This window comes from Hyposmocoma kahamanoa, unplaced genomic scaffold, assembly GCF_003589595.1.
Source record: "Hyposmocoma kahamanoa isolate Upper Pololo Valley unplaced genomic scaffold, ASM358959v1 220, whole genome shotgun sequence".
Lineage (NCBI taxonomy): Eukaryota > Metazoa > Arthropoda > Insecta > Lepidoptera > Cosmopterigidae > Hyposmocoma > Hyposmocoma kahamanoa.
The window spans coordinates 4,281,567-4,297,505 of record NW_020653740.1 but is presented as its reverse complement, the minus strand read 5'-3'; the positions used below and the strand labels follow the sequence as shown (position 1 = coordinate 4,297,505).

Here is a 15,939-nt window from a genome sequence, read left to right as displayed (position 1 = left end):
TCACTAATGATCGATGCTGCCTTACTAAAACAAATTTAACTTACTAAAGCAAATTACTATGCATGTTAAGACATCATTTAATCAGAAATTTGGTCTTCAAATTAAATAAGTATGTGTAATATCGAGTTCTAAGGTTTTCGCGATTGTTACACATAGGAAATGAAACTATTTTTCTGACTGACTTGACTATCCGTCAACCGTGACCATGGGACCTGTAAAGGGTCCGAAATGTCGGTTTGTTTGAAAAAATAAATTTACGCGATTTAAATCCGGAAAAATAGTTTCATTTCAAATATGTGTAATATTAGTAACTACGCCATCAGACGTGCCATTGCAAAGAAAGAAAAATTGCAACGGTATCCTCACGAGAGAATTAAATGTAGGCTATACACATATTTCTTCCGGCCTGAGAATCGAACTCAGGGCCTCTGCATGGCAGTCCTGCATGGTAACCGTTCGGCCATGGAGGCAGTTAACCAAGTTGAAAAGTGGCTCGATGGCTAACCATTGATAAGCCACTACACTTAATTTTTAGCAGAATGCCAAACGTACAAAATCCTGCCATTGGTACTCTATCGACAACCAACTGAGGTTTTTTTTAAAATTAGTAGACTTATAGCCTTGGGATGTTCGGTAATTATGCTATCTAATAACTTACTTCTCAAAACAACTTAACTCATATATCGTAGCCTTATAAACCCAGCCAGCTATCGCGTGTTGTATAATACCACTACTTCTACTGTCTGACATTGAGCTGAAATATCAATGCCACAGGCCTCTTTTGCTTTAAGCAGTTAGCCTGCTGGTATTTTTACATAAGAAACTGACATCATAACTATACATATCTCTACATCCAAGTATATGCTACACAAATGACCGAGATAGTGTTGGACCTACTAACATCACGAATTAGTACAATTCTGGATAGAATTCCCGTCATGAAAAGAAAGTATTTGGCTGGTAAAGTTTTCGTTTTCTGTAGATTATTTTTATTTAAATGTAAAATACCAAAATATATGAATTAGGTACATACATTTACCTGATAATTTCTCAACAAAAACGGTCTTATAAACCGATTGTCGAATCTCTTGAACTTATCCCTTATGTGATGATTACCATGTTTACCTAAGATATCTTCTATTCCTGCCATCAAATGATCCATAAACTGAAAAAAGACGTTACACAGACAAATTTCATTATTCATGAAAATTGATGACAGAACATTTTATTTGGGCTGTATAAGGTAATCCCTATCGGGGCATTATTTTGTAATATAAATATTTTTAACACCATTAATGGTTTTTGACTACGGGATATATTAAAATCTCAAGTTTTCTTTACCCTGCGAGTGCATGTTTCTTTAACAAGTAACAGGTAGTGAGGTATGTGCTTAAGGTGATTTGTAGTCAGAGAAGACCCAATCACAAACAACATTTCTGAAATCATAACTTAAATTTACCCGTTCATGAATCCTCTCATTCATAGTTGGCTTTCGTTTCTCAGCAGTCTTAACATTAAGTATCTTGACAAGGGGCTTGATAGTGATGCCCTGGATGAAAACAGTGAAGTAGATCACCGCGATTGTTGTAGTGACGAACATCGGCTGTAGTTTCACTATACCAGGATCTATTAATAGCACCAATGCAAATGCAACAGCTCCTCGAAGACCTAAAATAATAACAACAATAAGTTCGGCCTACAATATTTCCATTTCTGGTCAATAGAATACGCAGCAATTTCCCCCAAATAATGATAACATTAGAAAAAATATATGACGGTAGCTGACGAGGTTCGGCAGGTCTGGCTATAATGAGACGTATATATGCCCTAGTTATGTCTGACTTTCTGCCAATCCTTGGAAGCAAAATTTAAAGGTAGTGGCAATCCAGACGCAAAACAACAAGCATCACCAACAGTAATTGTATTGTATAAAAATTCAATTATCTCACTCACCTCCATAAGACATAACAAATTTTTCGACTCTATCTAATTTGTGCAAACGAAACTTATTAGCTACTGCGCTAAAAATGTACACTCCTGAAACAAACATATTTATTATTTTAAACTAAAAATATATTACGTATGTGGGTAATTCTTACAAAATCTCGAAATTCTTGTCCTTTAGGTTTATAAAAAAAAAGTATTCAATTTTAGCCGTAAAATTAATATTTAATATCAAATTACAATCAATTGCTACTAATGTCTACATAAAATATTGATTAGTCTATTTAAATAAGCATAATAATAATAATATAAAAATGTCCCCAAAATCATTCCCTCACCATGTCGCAAGTTCTATGGAACTTATAAAATTATGATTAAACACGTTCTGTGTTTTAAAAATAACACATTTAAATTTTAAACAATCAATCGAATAAAATATGTTTTTGCAAAATTAAAGCTATCCTGTGGTAAATACATGATAAAAAAAATGTATAATGTAATATTATTCATGTCCCAACCAAAAAAATCACTCCCTCACAGTTTTACCTACACTCGATTTGTGAACGCATTTTTAATATCTGGTAAATGCATTTTGTAAGTTTTTAAGTGTGTAAAAAGTTTCTACTTCGAAAAGATTTAATTTAAAATTCTAAAAGTTACATTTTTGACACTCATTCCCTCACATCATATAGAAAGAAGTTAGGCATTTGATTTTATTTACTAATTATTCACTCAGACGAGTTATTGGTAACAGTAAACTTATACAAAATATGAAGTATAAAAGTAAGTTTATATCGCTATTTTTTGGTTTATTTTGATTTCGTCATTCCCTCACCGTCATCCCTCACCCTCAAATGTTCTAAGTGCCCTATATATTTTCTTGAAAGTCATTTATTTTGGGCACCGCTATAACATCAAAAAGTAACCATTATATCGTTAAAAACTAACAAACAAAACATAAGTAGTATGAAATTTACAAAAAATGAATACAATTTCTTCCTAAAAATGTTCATAAATATCGTAAACATGAATTTCGAAATTTTATGGGAACTGTCCATGTATTGATTATAACGTCCAGTATATTACTATAAAAACTGAAATAACTACTTTACATTTATTGTATAACAATATCGAAGAACCACAGTCTTTTTTTACTCAGCATCATCTGCAAGTTATCCCGTATTTTTGCTAAATAGAACTCCATGGAACGAATTGTTTCTTTTGCTTCAAGATTACATACATATATTTAACGCCCTTAAACTATTGAAGTAGTCAGATACACAGCCTTCCACTTGTATTTGCCTCATCAACACGTCAGTGCTTTCATAAATACTCATCGGTAAAGAGTACTCTCGAAGATTGAAAAATCTTTTAACTTTCAAAACTTACTTGTTAGTGTGCCCTTTAATTCTTTGTGTATCATAATAGTTAGCCTACGAGTATAGTAGTCCCACTGTTGGACTGAAACCTTCTCTCAGAGAGGGTTTCGGCTGTACTTCCCTCGCGAGATCAATGCGGATCGAGAATTTCACATACATTAAATTGTTTTGCAGATGTGTGCAAGTTTCCTCACGGTGTTTTCTTTAATCATATTTTATAAAGGAAAACATGGTAAATTTCAAACTAAATTTCGCACATAAATTCCGAAAAACTCTGAGGTGCTCTGCTTGAAAAGCGGTTGGTTATTTGTGTATACATACTTATAAGATAACGACTTACCTATAATCCGAAAGACCGAGCAGAACACAATAGTCAAGAGAACAAACCAAGTGTTCCAGTCGTGGTTATTGTTCACTGTGGCAACGCCAAGAAACATAAAGATGATGGTCTCTGACGAGGAAGAGAGCATCTTCATCGTATACTTTATTGTCGTATGAGACTTGTGCGATATATTCGCCTCAACATAGTTTTTCATTGTTATACCACAGAATGTTATACTGAAAAATTAATTTTTTTTTAATGTATTTTGTGTGTGTCGGTTCATTAAACTTAAGTGATTATTTGTCCAAATTTATATAAAAGAGCGTCAATCGTATAATACAGGTTGTTCCATTATCTAAGCCGGCTTGTTCCGTCTTATTTAACTGACAACCTTATGAGAAACGCAAATATTTCACATAAGTATATACTTCATTCGAACTCGAAAATGTATATGGATCTAATATAAATGTTGGTTAAATGCCATATAAAAATGTTTGAAAACTGTTTGATGAACATTGTTACAAAAAAAATGCAAAAAACCTTGATATATTTTTATTTACTGGCTGCTACGGCGTAGTCGACATAGAAAGAGCTACGACTTTTGCTCAATAAATAACGTAATAAAAGATCCAACGGAACTGCGCTACATCTGTAAACGACTTACGTTGAATTAATTGACTGCTTTATAGAAAGTGAAAGTACTTCCGTGTTACTTCAATGTAGATTAAAAATTATGGCACGTTTTAATAGTAATTATTATAAGTGACATTCATTCTAATTATGAGTGACATTAATATTAATGGAATTAATATAAGTGAGGTTTAAATAAATTCAACTTATTTATGTCAGTCACAAGATATGTCGTTGGAAGCCCAGAGAACGGTTGCAACCAAAAATGACGAAATAATTTTAAAACTAAGTTATTTAACACCATGTGTGATTAATTAACAAACTTCAAATGAAAACCATACTTAAATAAAATAAAAATCTGTAAACAGGGTAACTTGAGTGGAATTGAATACTTTCCTGACCCATATTTGTTACTCAATTGCTTACAGTAGGTAGTTGGCATGTCGTAATAAGGCATTGTTATAGTTACTGTAGGTTTCATTACGTTATATCGAAAAACGTTTCGTCTTTTTACACTTAATCTATAACTACCAGTAACCTAAGCTACCACTTAGTAAACTACATATTACATTGAAGATTCGTTTCATCTAGTATGATTAGACCGATAAACATTAAAATTTAATCCGATATAAATATCGGACTCTTTTCCCGACAGTACTTATAATCTAAACACATTCCAACCCCTCCTACGTAAGTCGTAAAAATAGATAAATGTTAATTTTTTTTCAATAATCACTATTTTTATGTGTATTACAAGCATTCAGCAGTAAAATTATAAAGCGTAAAAATAAAGACTGCATCAAATTTCACTGCACTAATATCGCAATTGTTATGACAGCAGCACGACATGACAGTATGCTCTACGTGATCTTTTGAAGCGAATGCTCAGTTTTTTTATATAAACTAATTTTATTTTTATTTTTTTTATAAATAACGCACACACTCAACATTGCCCCGGACTAGGGAAACCCTGTGTCGCGGGTGCCATGGACACACACATAGACAACCACAAATTACACCCAAACTCACGAGAGAAATAAATGTAAGCCATACAAACATTTCTCCCGGCCCGGGAATCGAACCTGGGACCTCTGCGTGGCAGTCCGGCATGGTAACCGTTCGGCACGGAGGTAATTCTTAGTTGTACCTTTAATTCAATTTAAAAAATAATTTAATTTAATTCTTAATTCATTAATAATTAAACGTAAATTTTATGTAACGTCATGTGAAATTATTAATGGGTTTATACCATTGACTTACAATTATATGGACGTCGGGTCCGCGCTAAAAAGTGTCCGAACTTATAGGGCGTTAAAATCGTATACAGAGCGTCATTCACGCTTTAGTCTTCGTTTGTTCGACTGACAGCGAATCAAGCAAAATTAGACAGTACTGCGATGACATTAGAATTTAAATTCAACGTTTTAGCTTTTTCATATTCCTTTACATGTCACTATGTTTAAATAGGTTGACTTGGGACCTTTTTTTCGTGGTTTTTGCATTAGACCCGTCGTCCATTTATTTGTAAGTCAATGGTTTATACCCAAATAAAGAAACACTTTATTTTTTTATTTTGTACTCATTTTAGACCTTTCAATACTTTAAAACATTAACCTGTAAAATTGGGAATTTGGACTTACGATTCTCATATAGGAGGGGTCAATTTTCGGATGTAACAATACATTACGACAGATTAATATGAATGAATAACTTACGCTAAAATCCCACTCATGTGGAACATCTCAGCATTTAAGTAAGACAAATAAGCCATGACAAAGACGAAGATAGGCTCAATGACGCGGACTTCATGTGTGAACCTGGTCACCAGTCCGGTGCCGAATCCCCATACCACGCCGATACAGGTCCCTCCAATTGCCACTACCAGGAACGAGGCGAAACCCGCTAGGAAGTCTGTGTATTTTAGATGTGATGGCCCTATTTCTCTGTGAGCAAGAATACTTTTTATTAGTAATATTTATTTTAAAAAATTACAACTAATTGCCGAAAGCATTAGGGCGCATTTATTAGTCACGAATTTCTTCCACTCAGACTTCTACTCATATTTCGACCGCGTGGCTGCCGCGCAGTGACCGCGTGCATCTAACTGTCATGGCAAAATATGTTATATTTATATAGCTTTTACGTTTTAACTTAAACGAGCCTACCGGTCGCGCGGGCGAGACTGGCTTATCTATGGTTGTTTCCTAGGAATATAATTCAGATTCGCCATTAATATACGTGATAGCGTGGTTCTGGGCGATCAAAGCACAGCGGTCGGGCGCGAAATCTTTCCCGTCGTGTAACTCTGCCCTCGTAACGAAAAAAGGCACAACTATGCGTACTTTACACAGCAGTTGTGCCTTTTTTCGTTCCGAGGGCAGAACTGAGCGCTAAAGATCTGAGAAAAACCTTATGCTATTTAATAAATAAAAACAAAGAACATATTGTCTAATAAAATTTTATACACAGTGTCCGAATTTCTTAAATATAAATCCCTAATTGTCTTGTTTTTCATATTTGTAATGTATTCTGACGTTATTCAAATTATTATTATTTTGACATCTAGCTCCATTTTACAATTACTATCTTTAAATTTGACCCATATATCTATCACCGCGTATAAATTACTGATTGCCTTATTAAATCCATGTGTATTATTAAAAAAAACAACGGTTAAACCTGGTTTAGACTATTGAAGCGCATGTGAATAAATGTTTAATAGACCTTCAATTTGTTTGCCTAATGTTTGGCCGGACACAGTGAAACTTATTACATGCCAACTTCTATTCTATACAACCTGTGTTTTCACAAATAAATTAATTATGAAGTCTATATACTCACGGATTTTACAAGGTGAAGTGAGCATGCGGGAACATTAGGTTTCCCGCTATATTTAACTTTTTCAACGCGATTATCTGCTCGTGTGTAGATAAAAATGGAAGTAAATTAATTTGCTACTCCGCGAACCTAGTGAAAGTTAAATCGTGCAAAATAGCTGCGCTTGTGTTGAATATATTTTCATGCAAATTCAGCTATTTTACACGATTTAACCATCACTGTGTTCGCGAAGTAGCAAATTAATTTACTTGCATTTTTATTAACATGGCCTTCCGCAAAATAACATCTGAATCTATTAATTACTTTCGTGTGTAGATGTTTGCGTAAACATTAAGTATTAAACGTATTAAATACACGACAATTAATGATAATTTCATGTGAAATTACACGTTTATTTGTATAAAAAATAGAAGTGTTTGTTATATAGTCAACCAATACTGAATTGAAAATTATTACGATTTCATTTTTACATAGTATTAGCATTTATTTTGGATCTTTAATTCCTTTGTGATTAGCCACGTCTGCAAATTATCGATACAAAAACATTGTATCTTTAAAATAGCGTAACAAATGCGCGCGAGCTAAGTACTATTCAGCCCTAAATATTTGTAAGTGATGTTGAACTGCATACTATTACGTGGTTTATTTTTTTTATTTCATCGAAGAACGTACGAGAACGTTATTTGCCCGTACAAAAACTTAATGGTCGTCATTGCTCTACAACATACCAAAATATTGAATATCTAGCGATACGCAGTAATTTCACAAAGTATAAGTACTACTTACACATACCAATGAGGCCAACGCATACAAGCGCAACGTTGGCAGCTGGTATATAGATGTCAACGTTTATTGACGTGACTATCATTATTTGTTTCATTTAATCATTTAATAGCCTGTAGAAGAAACGTTTATAAACGTTCACATTACCGTATGAGAAAAATATCAGCCATAGTGCATAAATCGGCAAAAAGCACGATGCTTTTGCGAATGTGATAAGATTTGAACACCGTTAGGTGTTTCTCTCACCTAGTTATAGATACCTACCGTAGCACTAATATAAACACAATGTAATACTTACGCGTAAGTTTCAAACATATGATATAGCACGACAGTAACAGCATCATTCAACAATGATTCTCCGAACACCACGATGTACAGCACTTCATCCACGTGGATCTCTTCGAAGACGGCCAGAACTGCTACTGGATCCACTGCAGAGATCAAAGCCCCGAAGAGCAACATGTCCAGAAGGGGTGTTGTGCATCCAAACATGCCTGTTTGCCCGCAAGCCCATAGCGATGCCCCTGCAACCAAATACAATTGTCTTTTCTGTGTTCATCATCAACTCATGGGAGGCACGGGTCCTTAGGCGAAGGTTTTAGGCCATAGTCCGCCAAGTTGGCCCAATGCGGGTTGGGGACTTCACACGCTTTCTGAGGATTGTGAACCTTCTTCGATTTGAAGGTTTCATCACTATGTTTTCCTTCACCGCAAAGCTCATGGTAAATTTCAAAGTAAATTTCGCACATAAATTCCGAAAAACTCAGAGGTGCGAGAGGCTGGATCCGAACCCACAGCCTCTGCTTGAGAGGTGGTAGGTCAAACTATTAGGCGACTATGGCTTACGCATCTTTCATACATTTTATAAATAACTGCCATATTAAAATCTGCTTTCCGTAACAATAATGGTGGTGGAGGTCATTAGTGTAATACGTATTTTTATCAGTTAATATTTGTGATAATGAATTCTTGTTTCAATTACAAAAAAAGCTTTAATTCGATTAAAATATTTATTCGATTAATTGAAACATTATTTTGCATTGACACACTTACCTATGGTTAACGTGTTGAACACCGTACCCACAACCGCAAATAACAGTATAGTTCCTAGATGGTCGAAAAACAGTCTGTTTGGCATGAAATAACCGGCGTCCAAGATGATGGGCGGCAGCATATAGAGAAAGAAGGTGTCTGGAGTCAGTGGTTGTACGTGAACGCTATGAGTACTCAGGAGCAAGGCCCCTATGAGTACCCCCACGAAGATCAGAAGGCAAGACTCCGGAAACATCTTTGATAATTTCGGAGCCATATGAAAACCTGCCAACAAAATTTATAATAAATATTTTAACTCTTTCAGTGAATTCGTACTCTAACTTCTTTTGACTATTTCCGTGACAGTTGAGTGTCACAATAAATAAAAATGACTCAAAATTTTGTAATTCAAAATTTATATTAAATTTCAAAATTAAATGCCATCAAAAATATGTTCATCCTTGTAAATTAAATTATTAACGCGTGAATTGATTCTAATTGTAGAATGCGTGATAAAATGGACAAACGTTATTTTCGTGCCAAGTCGTATAGTAGTTTATATGATATATTTGGTTCGCATCAATTTCATAATGTTTTGAACAAAAGGCCAAAAAACAAAAACAATCCAGGATTGACAGTATACCAAGCCTTTTGCGGTGATGCCGAAAAAAAATCTGAAGGTAAAAATACACAGCCACACTTCATAACAAGTGAAACATACAATAGGTTGCATAAAAATTTAAGCTTCGACGATTTGAGACGATCTACAAGTACCATATTCTACGATCTAGACTATATAGCAAGAAAACAATCTCTTCATTGTTTCTTAGATCAGAAGTGTTCAGCACCAAAACAAAGTATTAAGTCTAATAAATCAAAGAAAAAAGATATTAATGGATTTCATGGCAAGTCTGACCTTATTGTGCAAGAATGTGCAACACAAATGCATCCTAATATTATTAGAGATAGTGCTGAAATTCGTGGCAAAAAGATGAAACAGCAGTTTCCTTGCGATTTTGTATTATCGTCAGAAATATTCTTAAGAGACAACGATTACGAAAACCCACAAAATACGAAACGGTATTTTGATAGAGAAGTGACAAACCAACAACAAAAATTTTGGTCTTACGCTAAATATCGTGCAGAATACGGAGATCCTATACCTGAAGAAAAAAGGTCTAAAAAGAAAGGACGTGAGCGTGAGCTCGATCGCGGAAAACGAGTTGAGGACCCTTGTCCATGTCAATTATTTTCTTATGCTTGCCCATGTACGGACCCAAAATCATTAAGGGAATTAGTCAAAAACAGTAAATCCTTAACAGCGACTGAACAAACTAGCACTACGAAACTTGAAGAAAACAGAGGTAAACCCCGAAAAGACAAGAATGACGTTCTATCCAAAGACAACAAATTAGTATGTACAAGCTTTGAATCAAGATTACCGCTCCCAAAAGTAGAGCAAGTTGTCCAAGCCGTCATAAATGACCTAAAACAAACATCTGAATCTAGCAAAGTGAAAAGTAAATGGGGAAGAAAAGGGCGTCTGATAATATGTCCACACTGTAAAGAGAAACTTGAAATCCAAAGCAGTACAGATGAATCATTGCACTATCACCAACAGGTGTCCACAACAGCAGCAGCATATACAACATTCAATAATAATAAGACTTCAAACAGAACCGGCAGCATGAATTCGCAAGAGGAAGACTACTGCTCTCATGATCCACCTTGTGAACTAATACCTTTATGTCAAGTAATTCCAGACAATTACCATAATGCGAAATTGAAAAAGACTCCAACGAAACCACGGGTTATAAGGATCACTAAGGCCTGTCGACATCATCCACCTTGCACTGTTGTGCCTTCGTGTCAAAGGGCAAATGTACTTAAAAACAATTGTGAATTCATTCCTCCATGCTTGCATCGACCCCGTTGTGTTAACTTGCCATTGTGTGTCCCTATTTCCAAAACATTTAACCTTAAAGACTTTGCCGGGAATCAAGTGGAATCTGTGGACAGTTGCAATTATTCGCAACAACATCAATGCAAACATAGCAGTCTATATCCCGGCTCCATAGAAACAGATATTAATCCACAATATAATTTCATTCCCCAAATACAAAACGCTTGTGAATTTGTTAATAGATACCAGTATCAATTAAATAATCCTCAACACACATCCGTGTATCCTGCAACTATTTTTACTCCATATAGAGTTGTTTCTCGAACCGAATGCAGTCTATGCAAGTTAACAAAATCATGTCAGTACGATTTGACAGTTTCCAAAATAGGACCTTTGAAGGAAAGCGCCAGTGACGCCGTAATTTTTATTAGAGACGTGGGTTGCCAGTTTCGTAATAGAACTTATTCGCCAATTGAATCCATCATCCCGTCAAAAACGTCGAGTGCCTCTTTTGAGTATATCAGTGATAGGAAAATGGGTAATTACTTTACGACTGTTCATACACTACGATATCAAGACAAATTTACTGCTCCCTCGAAAGTGTCACTTTGTTCCTTAACAACTTCTTTGAGTACCACCGACGTAGACTCGCAGTGCCCCTCCCATGGAATCCAGGCTTCGTCCGTCAAGTCTAGGAGGCCTACTGGTTTCACACCGACTAATACAACTCAATACGTTGCTTTCTCAACTTACAGTGATTTTATGACTTTTAATAGAAACAAACGAGACAAATCACACCCAGCCTTCCAAACATGCCCATTGCAATCTATGAAGAATACGTCCAAAGCCAAATCCAAGAAAGTGTTTTTCACACGACGTAGAAAAAAATCTAGAGGAAGCAGCGTAGCACTCAATCCAAAACAAGTTAAACATCGACGTGTTGCGTAATTATTTGAAATTATTTGCTTGTAACGTTGTTTGTATTTTAAATGGTTTGTTTAGTTCATTATTTTTATAATATAATACATGTAACATGATACAAATTGGTGATAATAAAATAATAAGTTGTGTATCACAAAATGCACCAAATGCTCACCTTGTATTCTGAACAATGCTCACATGAATTTGAATTTTTATTACCCGAGTTTGGAGGAAACCCCACAAAGCGAGTGTTCCCAACAAATTAACGGAAATTTGGAAACCATTCAGTTTTCAGCGAACACAGCGATTACATAACTTCAATTAATGTACAAGTAAGCAATTCGCTAAAACACGTGACTTAAAAACATTTATATAACATTTATGTACACGTGATGCTAAAAACTACGTATTGGTACGATACAAACCAATACGTAGTTTTTAGCATAACGTATGAGTCAAGAAAGAAAATAAACACGGAAAAAGAAGCTAACATTTAAATTCTATTTAAATTTGTGTTCATATCTACTGAATGTGTCATGTATACACATAGTTATGGGTCATTATTTCTGCCGCACCTTACTTCTCACTCTTTTCTGTCAATTACATTATTAAGTTTAGAATGTAAAAATTGTCAATATCGAAATTCGATGCTTGTCCTAGTTTACCACACCTTTGACTCTGGTACGGATTCAGTGCTATATACCTTTTTGTCAGTGCCACTATTGTCACTTAAATTTTGCAGTTTTAGACTAGCTTTCAGTATTTGTTTGTATTTTCACTAAATTATACCGATTTTTTGTATTTGCTTACAATTTTATAGGTCACGAATTTATAGGTCAAGAATCCTCAGTCGATGGACCATGTGACGTTATGGTTCACTTTCACTTGCAGATGATTTTTAGACAAACACGGCCTCTGAGGAATTTATTGTGACTGGTTTACATAATTATAAAAAAGACATGTATGAACGGCGGTGGCCACAATAGGTTTCGATATTGTGTTACAAATTGTAATATTGTAACATTGATAATATGAAATAAATTATTCTAATTCTAATCTATTCTAAAATTTCAATAATACAAGTTTACATTTTTGTATGCCAACAAGCGGTAAGATATGCTGCGCCATGTAATACAGACGGCAACACATCAAGGTACACATTGACGGATCTTGTTCCGTTGCACTAGAGGCGTATATCAAATCAAATGTAATCATTTATTGTGTACGTACGGCTAGAAGGTTTTATATAACATTGTAGTGTCAGTAAGTATTGCCAATTTTATAGCATACAATTTGCTTGGTGAAATAATTTAACAGTGTATTACTTTTAATTACAAAATGTCAAATCTTAAGTTTAATTTCAATTCTTAATAATATCGTACATGTCTTTGTTTAGTCGCGTAATTATTATTCGATGTTATTGTCATTAAATAATCGCTGACTTTGTAATATGCTTTCCTAGTCAATAAATTAAAAACACACTTTTTAGAATTGGCAATGTTATTTGTATCAAGGATATGATTTGGCAACTTATTGTACAATTTTGGCGCCATCGCACAAATATTTTCATGATAGTGTACTCTTACAGGAAACCAGTTTAATTTTATTGTGTCTTCGTGTACGTTCCACTTTGCTGAAGAGTGAAGGATTTTTCCGAACAAAAAGAACTGTTTCAAATATATAATATTGAAGGAACTTTTAACAGACTTAGTTGTTGAAAGTGTGGTATACTATCTATACAACACAATCCAATCAAATCGTATAAAGTGTATATCTTTACGTGTTGTTAAGACTGTACTAATAAAAAACTTAAAACTTTTATTAAACTATGTCTTATGGAAATCATACCACGTATTATCAAAGCGTTCTTTCATCTGCCTCCAAGCAGTAATGTGAACATAATTGCGTTTCGGTCTTGATGGGTAAGAGTTTTGGTGAAATAACATGCACATGAGTCTTGTCAATCATAAAAACAATTACGGTGTTTCATTTACTTTTTTTCTTCGGCAATTGCTTTGCCTCGGCAGTACAAGAATAGAACAATCATTTATGTCATGTTATCATTTAAAATATAATATCAAAACACAATATGGTCGTCATTGTTTATTGGTCATCTTTAATTTATATCCAAATCCACCTCTGACTTTGAGCAAAGCAGTTTTCTACGTTTGCAAAGTGGGAACGGTACTCGTCTATGTTAAGGTAAACAGAAAATGTTCTCCTTGCGCAACTTCCAGCGCAAACATCGAGCTCTACAATAAATTATGCCTTCCACTTGACGGGCTTGCCCACCAACAAGAATAAATTCGTTACATAGTTTTATACCCTTATATGATTTATTGCATCCTGGTAACTAAATGTACTATGTATTGATTAGATTCTATATATATAAGAGGTGTGTTATAAGTTTCATGCGATGATGTTACACAAAATACGTTTGGAGTAATTTAAACCAGAGCAGGTTTACAGCTATCTAGGTCTATTAGCTTACAATGTCATGTATTCACTATGTGAAATTTCAATGAAATAATGTATGTCATCTTTTGTGATATTACTATAAAAGTGATCTAGGTAATTTTGTTTTTTTTTTTTGCAAATCACATGTTTTGGACATTGGTCAGGGTTAGAACTTAATCTGAGTATAATTTATAAATTTTGTAATGTCCTCTAATTTGAGGTCTTTGTAGACGAAGGAATCGTAGTTCTGATGGTAAGCAACACGCTTGTCCTTACGGACAACAGTTGCAATTTCGAGGCACAAGCTCACTTTCCTTTTCCGAAATTAGTAATCTTCTTAAAAGAAAGAAAATACAAACTCATTTAAACGTTGGTCACTCTTTCTTTTGCAAATTACTTGGACATTGCTTTTACCAAGGGGAAAGGCACTAAATGTTGATATACAGTCATTGAATTACAAAAAAATATACAGCACTTCCTAGTTCGATTGTAGTGGTTTCATCTATTTGAAGAGTACATACCGCAACCTATTGTACTTAAGTTCTATAGCTTATCATTATAATGATGTACATTTTTATCTGTATAAATAAAATTATGAATATTTATTTATCATTTATTATTATTCTCCTTTGTACGTTACCATCATGATTTTTCTCTATATACTATTGCAAATAAACCCGCATTCTTGTGACCACTAATCGCGCTATTTTCTGGACTATAAGTGTATTTTATGAATAGGTAAATAATTTTATAACTTACCAATCTTTGCAATGCTCGCAAAGAATATCCATACGCCAATCAAAAACGGAGTTTCCACTCTGTAGAATTCAACTGAGGCAATTTTGAACTTCCTCTCCGACTTCGGTGCCTCAATCGCTGGCTCCACAGTCGTGGGGTCTTGTTGTTGTCGAAGCTGCGTGCCTGGGGGCTCACCGGGGAATGGGGCCACGGGTCCCATGGGCCCAAATCCCACCCCTGGGTACGTGGATAGACCATCGACTTTTATGGACGGAGTCTGTTTCGTAGTGCTCTGGAAAGAATATAATTCGTTATAAATCGATAGTTGTTAAATAACTGCAAAATAGGATACATTTTGTTGTTATTGTATTTGTTTAATTGTTAGTAATGTCTGGGTATTGCATGAATGTAGTAGTAGAATATACGTGTAACTACACGTATATTTTTATTTCTTTCCCACGTAGCAATACGCTACATTAATTATGTTAGAATAATAATAACACACACACTCAACATAGCCCCGCACTAGGGAAACTCTTTGGCGCGGGTGCCATGGACACACATAGACAACCACAAATTACACCCAAACTCACGAGAGAAATAAATGTAGGCTATACAAATATTTCTCCCAGACCGGGAATCGAATCTGGGACCTCTGCGTAGCAGTCCGGCATGGTAACCGTTCGGCCACAGAGGCAGTTAAACGAAAAAAAGGATACATGGAGCCTGAAGCTACGCCATAATTCGGAAACAGCTCGCAGCTACGCCATAGAAAGGTGTCTACACTCACAAGATAGGTTGTATTTTATACAATTAATATCATCAACGCATTTATACGTCCAACTGCTGGACACGGGAGTCTCCTGTCAGGCGAGGGTTCAAGCTATAGTCCGTCACACTGACCCAATGCTGGTTGAGAATTTACAAGTTTTTCCTAGGGTTTGGAACCTTGCGGGTTTCATCATAATGTTTTCCTTCGCCGAAAAGATCAT

General features: G+C 34.9%; 1 protein-coding gene across 9 annotated transcripts in view; it reads right to left on the bottom strand.

Annotated features, from left to right (window-relative positions):
- Positions 1–15,939, bottom strand: part of LOC113227844 (sodium/hydrogen exchanger 3) — a 100,916-nt gene that overhangs the window by 15,893 nt on the left and 69,084 nt on the right. For 6 of the 9 annotated variants that reach the window (XM_026460890.1, XM_026460895.1, XM_026460896.1 and 3 more), the window contains exons 3-10: positions 14,969–15,239; positions 8,950–9,213; positions 8,195–8,420; positions 5,991–6,218; positions 3,664–3,881; positions 1,954–2,037; positions 1,460–1,668; positions 1,034–1,165 (exon numbers count right to left, since the gene is read on the bottom strand). In XM_026460890.1, coding sequence (XP_026316675.1) covers positions 1,034–1,165; positions 1,460–1,668; positions 1,954–2,037; positions 3,664–3,881; positions 5,991–6,218; positions 8,195–8,420; positions 8,950–9,213; positions 14,969–15,239 — 1,632 coding nt within the window. The remainder of the gene's footprint in view (positions 1–1,033; positions 1,166–1,459; positions 1,669–1,953; positions 2,038–3,663; positions 3,882–5,990; positions 6,219–8,194; positions 8,421–8,949; positions 9,214–14,968; positions 15,240–15,939) is intronic. The other 3 variants (XM_026460893.1, XM_026460894.1, XM_026460898.1) reach the window with 1 other exon arrangement.